Source organism: Cuculus canorus, chromosome 2, assembly GCF_017976375.1.
Source record: "Cuculus canorus isolate bCucCan1 chromosome 2, bCucCan1.pri, whole genome shotgun sequence".
Lineage (NCBI taxonomy): Eukaryota > Metazoa > Chordata > Aves > Cuculiformes > Cuculidae > Cuculus > Cuculus canorus.
The window spans coordinates 10,358,834-10,376,092 of NC_071402.1; the positions used below are offsets into that span (position 1 = coordinate 10,358,834).

Consider the following 17,259-nt stretch of genomic DNA (forward strand, 5'->3'; position numbering starts at 1 on the left):
TTCTCATGGTTGAGATGGAGGAAAAGGGGTGCTGATACTGATAGATCTTTTATAGACAAAACTATTGTACTTCATTGTTAGGGAACTATCACATATCCTATTAACGTATGACTCAAACTACATAGCACTGCATTAATGAGAAGTATGTGAATGTATGCATATACTTCAAACAAATGAAAAAAGGACAAATGAAACTTCAACTTCCCTAAATAGAAAAGTTTCAAATAGTGGATTCATACATTAACTTCACAAACACAGTATTAAAATCATCACAATAAACAATAAGGTTCTCAGCAACAAAACTTGGTGATTTACTTGAGTTATTAACAGTTAAGGTCACCTGACACTTCTCATTTTGAGTTTTACTGGAATGGGGTGCATAGCTTCACATTCTATTTTACTTCATGCCACTAGGATGAAAATTATCCTGAAAGGCACACGTGCCGTTGTGTAACAAAATCAGCAGTTGTGTGTTGGCTCACAGAACCACATCAGTGTGGCTATGAAACTGCAAGAGCAGAGAGTGAGAGCACAAGGAGGATGAAGCAATACTTAACTGTGAATGACCTTAAGAGGACTGCCTAAAGCAATTCATCCAGCATCAAATTCTAGTAGATGCACACATGCAATTCAGAAGAGAATTTATTAACCTACAGAATGAGAGAGTGTGCTTTGTGTAATCCTCTCTCCCTGTACCTTCAACTCCTAGAAAAAAAGATAGAGCAGCAATCCTAGAGATTAAACGCTTCACTGTGCTTTAAATCACCACTAGCACATAATTCCACATTGGTACACAGAATGAGAGAAGCATCTTGGAATAAAGAAGTTTCCATCACATACTTACAGATTAGCATGGTGCAGACAACCAAGTCAAACAAATGATACTCTACTGGGAATATTAATTCTGACATTCCTTAATTTTACAGTCTTGTCATTTGATACTACTTTTACATATACACAAACTTCAATTATACCAAAACCAACTGCTTTTATAAGCCAATACTAATAAATATTATCATTTTCTTGTTATATCAGGCACTAACTGCTCACTTTTCCACTTGTGATACTGTTTGTCTTTTTTTTAGATAACAAATGCTGACAACCAGCAATAACAGTCACCTTCTCATGCACAGGAAGCCAAACACTATCACTCACGGTATCATTATTTCACCGTTCCTAAGAAGACACTGCCCTTCTAAAACGAAGCACCCTAACAACGAGAGAATTTGTGGTAAATAATATAAAATGTGGTAATACTTGGTCCTACATATATCTGCTGATTTTCGTGAACACACTGGTTTATTATCAAAATACAAAGAATTCAGCCATCAACATTCCAAATCATATTAAAATGTTTTGCATTCAACAGAGTTTTGTCAATATAGTTTTAAGACAAAAGTTAGAACTAAATTTAGTAATTAGTAAATTAAATATCCCATTGTTTTTGACCAGATGCTCACTAAACAAAAAAATTCTGGACCCTCTATAAAAAAAAAAAGTCAGAAAGTAAAAAATAATTAAAAAAAAAAAAGTCTTGTAGGAAAAAATTGACAAGCTCAAAGATTTTAAACACTGTTCACATCTAGGCAATAAGTAAAGGCATAATTGATTAATTCTGAGTAGAGTAACCACTATGGATCTAAGCAATACTAAGCAATATATTCAATTATTTGTACATAGGAGACATTTTACTTAGTATTCAGTTATTCAGTTACAGAAATCCTGCAAAATGTTTCAAGAGACACTTAGTATTGCCATAAGTTTCTAAATAAAAGCTTATTGCCATCAGCCTTCAGATTCTGTAATCCCTAAGCCAAGGAAATATCACATTTTTTCAGCTTCCTTGCTAGCATATGCTACCTTAACACATGGTTAATAAAAATATCTTCCATGATAGAAAAAGACATTTTGAACTTCATAGACACTGCCAATTTGAAATCTGGTCTACTTCAAAACAAAGTACAACGTGACAAATCCACTACTGAATTTCACCTGTTTCCAAGTATCTCCATATATAAATAGATTTACAATTATGTCATATATTTAAAAAAAAAAAAAACCACCAAAAAAAAACCCCACTGCTGCTGTAGGAGATAAGCTAACAATTTACAAACGCAACATATGAAGAAATACAGGACTACAGGGAACCTGTAGATCAGGCATAAAGGTATAAAAATGAAAAACAAACAAGTGTTTTTATAAAACAGTGATCTTCAAGTTTACATTGTAGAAGTAAATCAACTTAAAAAATGAAATTTAACTTCAGAAATAAATTTAAAATGTGAAACAGTGGAATGACACTTTCAGGTTTTTTGTAATATATAGAACACGAACTAGAGTAAGTTCTGCATCCAAAATCAGGTATTTGGAAGTCAGGGAAAATCCTTGGAAGATAGTAGGAACTTCTAGCTCTTTCCAAGACTTTAAGCTACTTGGAGTCATTCATTACACAGATTTGTTTCATTTGAAACCCTGACTTCTGAGAAAGCTCAGGAGTCGCCATAGCTAAAGAGAAAACTGCTCGTGAGAAAAAACTATAATTCCAGTCAGACAGTTCAATCTCACTTGAAAGACATCACTGCTTTTGTATCTCAGCGAAGCTTGAAAGTTAGTTTTTGGATGGAAAATAATCAAGATCTACTCATAGCCACAATCCAACTCCATATCTTTTTAAGTGTAACCAGATTATAAATTTGTATTGGCCTAAAAAAAGTTCAACATAAAAATATTATGCAAATTTTTCCAAAGTTTGACTGACTATTCATTGCCTTAAAGACACTTATTTCATACATAATTTCTTCTTCTCTTCCAGATGTGATACTAGCTGCCACTTCAAACTGGTAGATCCAAATAACTGAAGTACTTGAAATATTATTCAGTCACTATACCATCTCTATTCCTTCCTGTGTTTGTTTCTTTGTTTATTCATTTCCTTCACGAGGAATGGTAAAGTTCTCCACATCTAACAAAATTTAATTAAGAACACAGTAGGCCAGTGTCCTTGGTAACAGACAGACTTGTCAGTGTCAATACACTTTGCTCCTCTTGAGTCAACACATATCTTTTCTCTTCATTGACTACAGAAGGCACCAAAGGAAATTAGCATTATTAGACTCAAATGAGTTTTTGGAATACAGATGATGAACAATGTAGATTCATTCTCCTCATAGAATCTGACAACTTATTTAAGAAAACATAATTATTTTTGGTTACGGAGTTTTACAACAAACACAAACCGTCTCCTAATTTAGGAAGTCCATTAATCTGCTTTGCTCATTTCGGAACTGATGTGGATATCAAACAGATTACCATAAGGTGGAGTTCTGTTCAATAACATTAATTTGGAAGTGATGTGTGTCTTGTAGATCAAAGTAGAGGCTGGCAGTAACTGCCACCAAGGATCTTAACCAATTGGAAACTGATGTACATCTTTTGGCAGCCCAAGAAATAATTTCCTAAGTTACTTCTCTAAGAGGTCTCACCCAGGCAAATCACAAGAAGCAGAGTAGTCTAGCTGAAAGATATTAAATCAATATTAAATAAATCAATATGTATAAATATACCTACTTATTATGTATGTATCATGTATCTGATTACTGTCAGTAAAGTTGTGCTCTTAATTTGGAGCACAAGGGGACACTCCTCCCTTACATCACAGCAAGAACTCTCTGCATTCCACCATAATAACAAATTCTGCTTTGGAATAACATCACTCTACTACACCCTGAAATGCAATACCATTTAATTCCACAGACTGAGAATCACGTCTCAGTAAAGCCCAACAGTTATGGAGAATCCACAATGAACTCCCCCAACTGCTAATAATGGCAATCACTACTTCTTTACTCACGTAAAAGCAGTCACACTAAGTGAAAACAGTCCACAACCCTCGTATTTATGATATTCCTATTGTACCAGCTGGGAAATACAATAGCTAGAACGGAAGTATCACAGAACTATAATATTGATTGCATCCGTTTCTCTATTGAGAAAACAAGATCTCCAAATCTTAATTTTGACACTTTTAGTTACGCCACTCAAACCTAGATCTGAATCCTGAAATATAAGATGGTGAGTTTGTAACACTGAAAGCTTTTGCCTCCAGGCTACTTCTCAGCTAATAGGAATCTTTCTGTGGAGAAGGAAGCTATTTCCTCCATCTCATACTATCAGTCTCATAGCCAGAGAGCAAGAAAACACTGCCATATCTATAGAATGGCTCCAGGAGGTCTGTTTAAAGTTTCAAAACACATAGTCACAGAACAGCTTTCCTGTTCATTCTAGAAATTACTTCTGCAGGGGATGAGTTCAGCCATCAAAACACTTCTAGAGACTGAAAGGAAACAATTTTCTGCTTCCAGCTGATATCTGCTCTGTATTTAGGCCCAAACGGTACAGCCTGCCATGTATAGGATCTTCTTAATTCATGTGAACTAGCAGACATTTTGAGACTTCTGAAACTACTTTCCCATAGCAAACAAGAAAAGATTTATTCTGATTTAATTCAGCATCTGTGTTCACTCACAGAATTAGTTCCAAGAACTTGCAGCTTTGGTTCGCCTGATTCCAGAAGCTTGGCCACCATATGAAGGAAACTTTCCACAAATGGTTTTATGCTTTGAGAATGGCAAGCCATAAGAAGTTGGTCCAATGCCTCCATGGCAATTAAAACATATCTGAAAATTAATTAGAGATTCACATAAAGATGTGCAACATTTACCATTACCTCAATTAGTTCAACTCACATATTTATTATCACAAGAATTAGAAAACAAAGAATGGAAGGCACATATTTCTTATTGTCTAAAATGGAAATCATTGGTATTTTCCATCTTCACATTTTTCTCTGTTTTTTTGGGGGAGGAAATTGAGTGTTTATAGACGGGATGTCATAATACTTGGTAACAGAGTAAATACAGTTCAATTTTCTTTCCTAGCACATTTTATTTTCAATTATAAATCCCAGCTTTCTAGTCTACAGATTCTCTGCCTATACAATTCCCAGTATGGAAAGCCAGCAACTTATCCATGCTCCTGCATAGTTAGACTGCTAAATAAATGAAAAGGAGTAAAGAAAAGCAGTGAACAAAATTACTCTAAATAATCGCTATTTAACCATTCTACAAAGTTAGAAAATAGCTTTTGACATGCCAAAGGCCAAAAATGATGGCCCACAGCGAATGTTGCTTTTCTTTTCCAACTCTTGCCACTTCTTGAACTCAGTATTTTCCTATTCCAATACCATCTAAAAACCTTCTCCCTCTTCTGACTCTATGTCCTTTAAAATTTATAGCTTAAACAGGACTTAAGAGTATAACAGTATTTTAAAGTTCCCATTACAACACAATTTAGCCTAAAGGGCTGAAAAGAAAGACATCCCCACTTACCTATACCCTGAATGACATTCAACGGTGTATTGAGTTTTCATAGCAAGATTTTGGTAGCAAAGGGTAGCAGGGGTGGCTAGAAGGTTTCCCCCATGCTGGGTAGAACCAGCTCCAGCTGACTCCGAGGTGATGCACCACTTCTCAAAGTTGAGCCCCTCATTGATGCTGGTAGTGCCCACCGAGGACCTCCAGCGGGCAGATATCCACATTACAGACCATGAAGGACCCCAAGCTACTACAGGTGGATGTGCCGTGAAGGAAGGTGCAGCCCATAGGAAGGCCCTGCTGGAGCAGGCTCCTAGAACGGGCTCCTGGCAGGAGCTGCGACCCCGTGCAGGAGCAGCTTTTCTGGCGGGACCTATGAACTGTGGGGGACTCATGCTGGAGCAGTCCATTCCCGAAGGACCTCACCCGGTGGGAAGGACCCATGCTAGAACAGTTCATGAAGGACTATCTACTGTGGGGAAAACCTCAACACTGGAGCAAAGGAAGAGCATGAGGAGGAGGGAGCAGCAGCAAAAAGTGGTGATGAGCTGATGGCAACCCCCATTCCTCACTGCTGTGCACTGCTCTGAAGGGAGGAGATAGAGGAGTCAAAAGTGAAGTTGAGCCTGGGAAGAAAGGGCACTGGAGGAAAGGTGGGTTTAGCTTTGTTTTTGTTTCCCACTATTATACACTATTATTAATTTGCAATAAATTAAATCAACCTTCCCAAAGTTGAGGTTTTTTTGCCCATAATGGATTGCTGAATGATCTTCCTGTCCTTATCTCAACCCACCGACTTTTCTATCTTATCTTCTCCCCTGTCCAGCTGAGGAGTGAGAGAGCAGCTAGGTGGGCACAAGGCAGCCAGATAAGGTTAACTCACCAGAAAGAGTCTGTCTTGCCTCCTAAACCCGATCAGAACAAACACAATGAAATGCAGCTACACGTCACCACCTATTTTTAACATTTCCTTACCCATAGCGATGTCTGACAACGTCTCTGGTAAGTCTCTCTGCTAGGTAAGCACCAATTCGGTCCAGCTTTTCTGGTGCAGAAACTGCATAGAATGTCAGCTTTTCCATATCAGCTTTAACAAGACCATCCTAAAAACAGATATTCAAAAGTTCACTGAAAGTACAAAGCTTTAAGTGTTTTCCGTTTTGTGTACTCAATATTTACAGAGTCTGAGCCACAGAGATGGGAATAAACTACTGAGAAAAAAAAAAAAAACCCACACAACTTTTGAGCAAAATTGTCAATAGCTTAGGTGCAAAAATCAGCAACAGAAAAAATTAAGTAAAATATTTTTTTAAGAAATGAAGCAACTATCTTTCCCCGTCATTTTTTTCAGGTGATGGCGGGGGAGGGAAACAGATATCTGAAAAGAAGGTATTTAATGAGATCTGTTATCAGTTCTAAGATGTGCATTTTTCCTACTGGCACAATGTTTTTTTTTCTCATTCACCACCCCTCAAAAGTCTATTTCATGCATAATTTTGAGACCATATACTAACAAGATTGTAGTTTAACATTTTATTTCTTCAAAGTCACATCTTGGACAAAGCTAACATACAGCGTACCTGAGGGCTAATTGTCAGAACGATATTTAAAATTAACATATTAGTTCCAATGTAAATTGCGTTATGGATCTCCTCAGGTGACATTATAATTGCAACTATCAGTGAAACACCATGGACTGGTTTGTGCCCTGTACCAAACCAGTGAATATTAACAAAAGCAGAGACTAAGGATTGCCAACTCAGAGCTACTAAGCGAGATTAACGCTATAAGACTGCAAATACAGTCATTCAGGGTGTTTCTAAGCCCGTATAAAACAAGTAAATTAAAACAAATAACTATCTAAACCCATATTGTTCCATGATTTCAACAAACTGTACACACAGAAAACATTTTCTCTGAAGCCAGTAACATACACTTATATAGTAACTGGCACTAAGTATTTTAAAGAAAAGTCCACATACTTTACAAGATATAAGCTAAACATTATACAAATGCTGATTGTTCCGCCTACTTCTACTATAAAAGATAAAAAAATCTGTTAACACATTTGAAAAAATCTAGCATCAGAGGTATAAGCTCTGAATTACTCTGAACTACCATGTGATTATGTGTAGATACAGGCATTACTAGATGATAACATAGGAACTATTTATTTTCACAGACAGTAAGGGTAGGGCTCCAAAAATGTCCAAGTGAAATGAAAATAATCTGCATAACTGGAGAAATTAAAAAACAACAACAAATCTCTTTGGATCATAACAGTCTACCAGAACTCTAAAGGCTTACACAGTAAATATGTCAAGAGATAGAAAATAAAAATCCTGCAGAAAAGCAGAAAAAGGTAACATCTGCAAATATAAAATAAATGTTTGTGCTTCCAGTAGTTACAAAGTTAAGTGTTACCTCTCCTGTAGGATACCTTGTTAGATTAAATCCGTTTCTCTGACCAAAAGATACTAATTTCACTCTTCAATATGCAAACCCCTGCCTTGAAAAAGGAATTAGAACAGACGATCTGTAGAAGTTACTTTCCAGCTAAATTAATATGCTAACCTCTAATAAAGCTATGAAATGTTAAAGCAGAATTTGCTGTAAAATGTGAAAATAGACAAGAAAAATAAAATAAAAATACTACAGCACTAGTTGCTAATAAAAAAACCCCACAAATGCCAATCTCTTAAAATTTTGAAGTCATCACTCACTTTTGGATCTTCAGGAAATATATTATCTACCAGACGCTTGTAGCGAGGTCGCAAAGCAGCACAGCAGCAGCACACTCCTGCAGAGAGATTTAACCAACAGTGTTTAGAATTGGTTTTAGGAACGCTGGTATTTTCATGTTACATGAGTAGCTGACAAGCAATGAGGAAAAAAAAAAGTAACAGTGAATTCAGTTGCTTATTACTGTCAGGAACAAAGCAAAATTACGGTAATTGCAAATGACTGGGAAGTCAAATAAGCAAAACTACTACAATAATGTAATACATGAGAAAATATGCAAGCATGTTAAGTATTAGAATGCACCTGTCATCCAGCTGTACAACATACACAAAAATCAAGATATTTCAAATGGTAGTAATATTAAAACTCTTTTTTCTTCATTATGAATGACCATTTCAAAAACACAATCAAACAAGCACTATGTTCACTCCCTTACAAAAAAAAAAAAGTCAACTATGAAATCTCCTGTTTTACAGGCAATTATATAAAGCACAATACACAAAAACAGCTCTCCATCATCGCTCTTTTTCTGGGCATCAGACAAAAGACAGTCTACTGAAGTGACAAAAGGTATTTTTCTGATCTCATTTGTACTCTACTACTAACACTGTACTCATAGAATCAGAACTACACATGTAACTTGCATTTTATTAATTTAAAAAGAATCATACTGCCTGTGTTAACAATACAGAAACCTACAAAATATGGTTTGGTTTTTTTTCCCTGGCATTCAAGACTACTAGAACTTTGGATAATTCCCGTTTACCTGAACTAAAAGCTCCAGATAAAAAAAACCCTGAAAAATATTTCTAGGTGTCTGTCCAATTGTTTTATCACTGCAGATTTATTCCCAAAGAAATTAAATGTTTTGCTAAATTGAGTTTGAAATGTTTCAGTGGACATCTTACCAGACTGGTCAAGCCTCATATTAACATTAAAGCAGCTCTTATACATAAGAGCCACTAAATTGAAAATAATATACTAAACAACAGCATACCAAGTACACAGACAGTTCAGTGACTGTCTGGTCTTTCAATTCTCAGCACCTCAAGAATTCAGAGTAGCTAAATATCTTACAGAAATCTTATGAAAAGTATTCCTTTATGTACCAAAAAAAATCATAAAACACTTTGCTGCAAAAGCTTTTATTGCAAATCAAAACAAGGAAAAGAATAAAGGATTTCTTGGAAGAAACTTTGATGATTATAATTTATCTGCATTTTTTTCTGGATGTGAAGAAGTATTGGAAAAAAACATCAGGGTTCATATTTCTTAAGATATCCAAGTAACCTTAGTTGTTTTCAACTATATTTATCAAAACATCTGGGAGTTTCATGGCAAAGACCTCCCCTGCTGTACATGCATTTATTACAAGACCCTACATGCGTAGATATTGTCCTTCGATTCCACCTCTTCTCTGACACTACTTGTATTTCGGACAAAAAGCTGAACTGTGCTCATAGTCTGACAACTTAATCCTTGTAATTTATTTTAGCAGAAACAATTTTCAAAGACGGGTCCATGATTTTAAAAGCACACTTTAGGTACTCCTCAGTGGTCTTCTAACCAAATTTACGAATTGTAGAGTCATATATCATCAGTAAGTTGAGCTCAGACTTAAACTTCAATTCATAATGAGAACAAAAAACACACAAGGATTGAACTGGAATGCTGAGAATTTTTGTGAGAAACAGCGCTTTGTTACTACTGTTAAGTTCATATGATTCCTTCTCTTGACATGCCCTGCTCACAGAATTCTAACCAATGTAAAAATCTACAGTTACATAAAAGTAGAAGGTGCTAAGTAGTTAAATCAAAGCTATTCCATATGCCACTGAAAAATGTAGCTATCGAAAGAGGCTAAAAACGTGAACCAGAAATAATTGGGGTAGCTGTACAATTGTACTCTTTTGAGAGTAATGTTGTGTAACTTTTTAACATTAAGTAAAATATTATAAGGAGCATCTCATTAGTGTCTAGCATATCACTCTGTGTTTGGAAACCTCAAGTAACACCACCAAAATCCACCAAAACCAGACCTAATTCTCTTAAATGCTTCTCGAGTTAGGTATGCAGCTCTGCATCTGGCTCAACACTCTACGTACTTGTTTTTTCCTACTTGATATTCTACCTTATGGATCTCTCACATTGGTCCAGAGTAAACAGCATATTTGATTACTAAGTATAACAAATGTTCTTACAATAACTATATTAGAATATTATGCTAGAGCTATCTAAAACATAGCAAGTACAGAAAATATCAAAAAATATAGTATGCAAGATAAAGGTGATTAGATATTGTTCTAGCATTAGTTTCTTCCTCTCTGAATGACAGGAGTGAAAATCCTTGAAAAGAATGACAATTTAAGTCTTCAGACAATGTTTCAGAACTGTAGTAGTTACATAAATCGGACATAAAACGTAGATAACAGGTCACACCTTGAGAAGAAGGAAATATCATATAACAGTGCCAACTCATTCTAGCAGCCTTACCGAGTGGTTTCAGTTAATGGGAACTGAATAGTGTTCAAATACTACTCTCAAATTTAAGGCATACAGTGAACTTTGACATTAAAAAAGAAGGCCAAACAATAAACATATTACATAAGATCTGAAAATTTTCTCTTCTCCCCATCCTGGATTTTCAGTAGTATATTTACTTTGCTGTCTGATTAATTATAGCACACTTATCACCAAACTATAAAACTAAAATCAATATGAATTTTACCATTAAAATAATTTTCTAAGAAACATTCAAATACTAGAAAGCTAGAATTAATCTACTAAAGCTTTCAGCCTCCAAAGATATTTCCAGTACAAAAATTTAAGCAGAACACTATCAGAAAAAAACCAGGTAGGGTCTCTGAAGAACAGTAAAAAAAAGGAGAAAAAAGTAAACCTCAAAACAATTAAGTCATGAGACAGACTTGGTGGGAAAATTATGTAGCATTGCTCAGTGTTTTGATATAACCAGGAAAGATTAACAAGAACAGGAACAGATTTTAAAAGAAAAAGTATGAATATAAAAAACAAACAAACAAAAAACTCATAAAAATGAAGACTTAACAATGCATATCGAAAACAGATTGAACTTAAAAAAAAATAAAACAAAGGCTAGGAACATTTCAATAAACAGACCAGAAAAGATTGTGGAGAGAAGCTGATCAATAGAAAACAGATTCTCTATTTCTTGGAGACAAGTTTAACGCAGATAAAAGTTGATCCAAACAAATAGATTAATTTCACACACAAATAGGTGGGTTTGTAGTTATTAAGCAGTCACTAAGCCAGGTAAAGAGAAACTGTGCCACTCTATGCAAATTTATCTCCAAAAAACCCTCTGAAAACTCCTTTTCAGTACCAGGCAAAATTTACATTTTAATGGTCGTCCTCCCGAAGATATCTTTATGTTATTTTATGCAAGTAAATACTAAGGTTAAAGCAGCATTTACAGAGAAGTTCACATTGCTACATGATAAGTCAATATAATAAACGTTTAAACAACACTTATTTCCTTCAGCAATAGCGGAATTTTCCAAGTTCAATTTTGCATGTTCTTTGCAGCTAAAGGAATGCTGTAATTTGTATTTTACATTTTAAGCCTGTACATATATCCCAGCTGCACAGATATCTTTTTTTTTTTTTAACACACATTTATTCTACATAATAACAGTAAGAAGAATCAGTCCACATTATCAGAAAATGGTAATTTTACCTACCCAAACACATACATGGTCTCGGCTCAAAAGAAGAATTATAATCATAGGCTTTATCTTGCTCAACAGTTGGAACTTGAACATATTGCCTCATCCTGGATATGATTTCACTCCCCAGGTACTCTCTCCTTTTCCAGAAATTTGCTCTCTCACACTAGCACAGAAGCAGTTACTTCACTCAAGGGCTCTGCACTCTGTAAGCTTATCTGATTAGCTCTGGGACATCTACATAAAGCCACCAAACACGTGAAAAACTTCAGTATCAAATTCTGTTAACAAGGCCAGGCACAAGAAAGGAGAAAGGAATAAAAGATACATCGTCAATGTGTGATTCACAGCTCATCACATTAAACTGCACAGAGCCAGATTCATTACTTCAGCTTCCTCCGAACATGCAGTTCATTTCTTCCATGACTAGCAAAAAAAAACCCAAACCCCAGTATAGTTTCAGAAGAGACTGTGTTCAGTCAACAGCCACATATCACTGTAGAGTGATAAATATTTCAACAAAACCTGCTCACTTTATCTTGCCGAAGAACAGTCAGAAAAAAAGTTACTTAAGGTAGATTGCTCACCAAAAAGGCTTTTTAAAAAAAAGGGCTTATCTCTAAAATTAGACAAGCATTTAAAAAATTAATAGGTTAGTAAAACTGACAATACTTCAGAATTCAAGAAGCAAGTATTACAGAATTTAAATCCTTAATATCCTTACTTACAAAGACTACAATACATCAGGTAGAAAATAACTTTTGAGTTCAGGAATTACGAAGTTACCTCCTGGCTTCCCATTACTTCTCAACAGTTTATTGTTTTACTTCTGACATTGCATCTACTTGGGTTACAAAAGTACAGGATTTTCCTATAGGTATTTTTATAAACCCTGGAAATTATAAGGAACACAATTAATAATTTCCCCTAAATAACAAACCCATACTAATTCTAGACTGAAGAGACTAGTGATAATGAATTACTGTTTACTGTTTACAAATAAATTCAGAGGAAACACTAAGGTGCACAGCAATTGTCACCACATTGTTCACCAAAGAAACCCTGCTCTGTGAATTAGAAAAATAGATTAAAGTTTTATTTCAAATGAGTTTGTCTGAACATTCACTGCTATACCTTACTTGTACAAAACTACAGAAAACCAAAACCTGCAAGCTGACTTTCAACATAAAACACCAAGCTCTGCCCATGAAGTTTAAACCTGCCAGATTAGGTTCCTCTCTACTAAAACCACACAAAACAGAAAACATGTGGATTGTATTATTTGTTTCTAGAATTTCTTAAAATAAATGTTAATGGTGCCTAATTTTGTTATCTATTGTTTGCAGAACATTAACAAGCTTAACCAACAATTCATGCTTGCTCACTGAATATTTTTATTATGTCCAAATCATGGATAGTCATCTATATCTTTACTGTCTTTCAAGACTTACTAAAAAGCAATCATATTCAGTAAAAAAAAAAAAAAATTGTACAGTTAACATAAAAGTTGGAATCAACAGGAAAGTACATGTTCTGGTACTGTCACAAAAAACTGAATAGTAAAATTACATTTAGTTGTTCAATCTATTTAAATACATCTATGTAAAAATTAACTACTTCACTTTTACGCAGTAAACTTCCATTTTTCTTTCTTTCCTGTATCTGAGATGAGAAATATAAACAAAAAGAAATTTGTATCAAATATCCAGAGGGAAGTGCATAAAATAACCCTTCAATCACTACACTAACTACACCTGGTTAGTTTTTAGTTGTTAGTATCAGTTAATGCCTTTAATTCAGAACTAAAACTATTTTCAAGGGCATTCCCTTTCTACCTATTAAAACCAGATCAAATATTGTAGAACAAGGAAGTTATTTTGGCCATATAAGGGAGTTAATTAAAAATATTTTTCAACCTGCTATAAAAAGAACAAATGCTATAAGTATGTGCTCATCAGTCATTGCAATGTCCCTGTAACACACCCCCAGGGCAAACACAGAACTCATCATTTAGACTGTATGAAGTCTCATCCCTCAGGTAAACCTCTCCACGTCTCGCCTTCGCGTGCTACTTGACTTGTAAACAGCTGGTTTCCAGCCCCTGTGCACCAAAAAGCAGCAAACATCCCATAATAGAACAGTTTGGGTTGGAGGGAACCTTAAAGATCATTCAGTTCCAACCTCCTTGCCATGGGCAGGGCAACTTCCCACTGTATCAGGTTGCTCAAAGCCTCATCCAGCCTGACCTTGAATACCTTGAGGGTTGGGGTTTCCACAACTTCCTTGGGCAACCTGTTCCAGTGCCTCACCACCCTGAGAGTAAAAAATATCTTCCTAATATCTAATTTAAACCCCGTCTCTTTCAGCTTAAAACCATTACCCCTTGTCCTATCGCTACACTACCTGATAAAGAGCCCCTCCCCATCTTTCGATATACAGATGAAATTTCTGTCTTAAGAACACAATCTTCATCTTGATGCAGATTTCTGACCTCCACAACAGCAAAATCTCACTAACAGGCAATATGGAAAATTCCATCCACTCTCTGGGTTTGGTGACTTTATATTTGTTTTTAAAAATATTTTCAGGCTCAGTTATTTTGAAACAAATAAAAAACCCCAAACTTCCCCCTTAGAATTTAGTCTTACAGTAAAGCTGTAAAGCTAATTACAAAGCTAATTCTGGTGCAATATGACTTCAAGGTGTGTTCTTCTATACTTGAATCAAGATGGAGAGGTGCACAGCCTGCTACAGTGAAAAGCATGCAAAAATAATTTGAATATAAGCTTTTTGTGAAAACATGACAACACATGTCAAGCTACTAACAAAAAGGAGAAAAAATCCCCAATTAATCTAGTCAAATAAAGCTTACCACTAAGCTTCTTCAATGAAGTATTCTTTTCAGAACCATTAGCAATTACAACAAATCCCCAGGGAAGATATTATCTTTGGGATGGTGCCATTTAAAGACTTCTAATCCATTAAAAGGAAGTTTTCCATTACATCAAGTTCTCAGGTTGCATCCTTTTTCACAAGTTCCATGCCGGCAGTGTTTCCTTACTGTCTCTTCTTTCTCCCACCTTTGTTGTTTTTGCTTAGTAAGTTTGTTTTACTTGCTCTCTTCAACATCTCCTCCCCTTTCCTACTCTGAGACAGTACCAGCATTCTCCATCTTTAATGCAGCATTAATATCTAAAATTAATCTGGTTCCAGTGAAAGAAGTTCTATGGTTTATTATGTATTTTGATTCTTAGTCCTTATCGTTACTTGTTCTTGTCCTTACTTATCTTCCTATTAAGCTGGCCACAACCAGGTCATTTACTTCTTATCACTGAAGCACTACAAAAAGGAAATTTTGTCCCTCTGACTTCAGAAGACACCTGGAAAGACACCAACCTAAAGCTCCCTGACACCTCTCCATCACAGCTGATAACCTGTGCATGGTAAAACAAAACTGGGTAAAGTCTAACTTTCATTCCTGCTTTCAATATTGGGTTCACAGTCAGGAAATGAGTTCTAAGTGATAAATCCAGAGGAGGAAAACGAAGAGGTTTTGTGTCATGATACTCCATTTCTACATAAACTCTGATTTCATAGTAAGGTTTTTCACAGACCAGTGAAAAACGGGGACATAAGCAAACTACTGCAGTGAAGAGGAAGGGGAGGGAAAAGGATTCACATAGTGCTTTGTGCAATCTCCGAGTCATGTGAACACACATTATTCCTCCATCCAGACAAGCAGCAGAGCATGGAGCAGATTCTTAACAATGACAAAATATCCATTGTACTTAAAGGCTTCATCCAGTAACACACCAAGCCAGCAGGATATCCTTTATCTACTATTTAATTTAAAATAAAAAAGGAAAGAAGGATTGACATTACCACAGCAACCTCCGTGTACTCTCATGATTTAACACAAGCACTCTGTCCAAATGTCTGGCTCCTCCCAAGACCAGTGGGTACAGAACATCATCTCCCCATCTAACCCAGCACAGAAGTACACTCCCAGTACCAGACTGACTAAAACGTCCAAAGCCTGGCTTCAACTTCAGAATACAGAATCCTTGAGCTCTTCACAGCTGCAGAGGACTGCTGCAGTGACAGACAAGTGTGCTGTTACCTTTGTAGGCACTCAAACACCAACAAACTTGATTTAAACTCCTTCACTATTTCCATGGAGAAGGGGAACTGCAACACCTGCACCTCCCATACCACCTTGTTTCGCCATTGCTGCAGTAGGAAGCAACATCTAACATGGAAGACCATTCTGCAGAGGCTGCTGCAATGCCTCAGGATTGATATGGACACTGTGCTTGAAAGAGAGGGAAGGTGTGGTTGAAAGATAACAAGACAAGCAGTGGTCAGGGGTCAGTAACAAGCATTTCTTGAGGGGTGCCCAGGGGCAAAACTATTCCAAAAGGGCCACTTGCCTTCCTCTGGAGCCTTCAAACTATACTTCTGGTCAGCAGGTTGGTCAACTACAAGTGACTATATATATACTTGGCTTGGTGAGCTTTGGTGACTGCTATTTAAGCCCAGGCTACAGAATCCCTCCCAGGTGCTCAAGCTTGGTGATACCTTTTATTCCAGCTCCAGACAGCAAGGCAGACAGCTGACAGGGACTTTCTCTGTGCCACTCTCCACATCCCCAGCTCTATTTCTAAAGCTTTTAAACTAGATTTTCCATACTCTTTCACATTTCATTTCCTCAGATTACTGAAGGAAGAAAGTTACTTTGTTATTTGAACACTCACTGCTCACTTCTGTTTTGCTACTGGAATTGATGTCAATTAAGCCATTGCCTTTAAGTAACACCCTTCCTATGTGCCTGCATTTTGAGGATGAGGGGAGGGGAAGAAGAGGTTACAACAGGAAGCCACAAGAAGAAACTGGAATGACTCCTGACATGTGGGAAAGTTGCCAAAATGTTTAAAGATTTCCCTTGCTGGTCAGCTGAAATCTGTATTACTTGGAAGCCAATTCTGGTTTTGACTCTGTGGCTTCCCTACACCAAGCAATAGATGGAACAGTGTCAAAAACTCCCTGCTTTTGAAAGGTCATAAAGATTTTGTCAATACTACCCATTTGCAACATCTGAAGAGATCTTGAAGGATGGCACTGGTAAACTCACCACCTGCCCTACGGAAGACAAACTCACTTCAAACCAAAGAGTAAGTGGTCAGCAAGTGCCCAGTGCTGCAAGTCTTCTCAGGGTGACTAACACTTGAAAACTTGTGCATTGAAAAATCTCAGTGCAGAAAAGTGTGGAGAACTTTCCTGACTACTGCTACTTTTTCCATTTTCTTATGGCAATGCAGATTGTTTTCTTTACCCAGTCCACAAGGAAGGGTAACTGGTGTTGTGGTAAGAACTCCCAGAAACTTCCACGTTATCACAGGTATCCTATGACTCCTGTATCTAGGCTGGAAGGATTAAATTCT

The 17,259-nt window shown here is 36.3% G+C and overlaps 1 protein-coding gene across 6 annotated transcripts in view; it reads right to left on the reverse strand.

Annotated features, from left to right (window-relative positions):
* Positions 1-17,259, reverse strand: part of EFR3A (EFR3 homolog A) — an 84,837-nt gene that overhangs the window by 52,062 nt on the left and 15,516 nt on the right. For 2 of the 6 annotated variants that reach the window (XM_054057415.1, XM_054057416.1), the window contains 3 exons: positions 8,096-8,172; positions 6,348-6,475; positions 4,526-4,676 (listed from right to left, as the gene is read on the reverse strand). In XM_054057415.1, the coding sequence (XP_053913390.1) occupies positions 4,526-4,676; positions 6,348-6,475; positions 8,096-8,172 (356 nt within the window). Of the gene's footprint in view, positions 1-4,525; positions 4,677-6,347; positions 6,476-8,095; positions 8,173-11,833; positions 12,001-17,259 lie in introns of those variants that run through there. The other 4 variants (XM_054057414.1, XM_054057417.1, XM_054057413.1 and 1 more) reach the window with 4 other exon arrangements.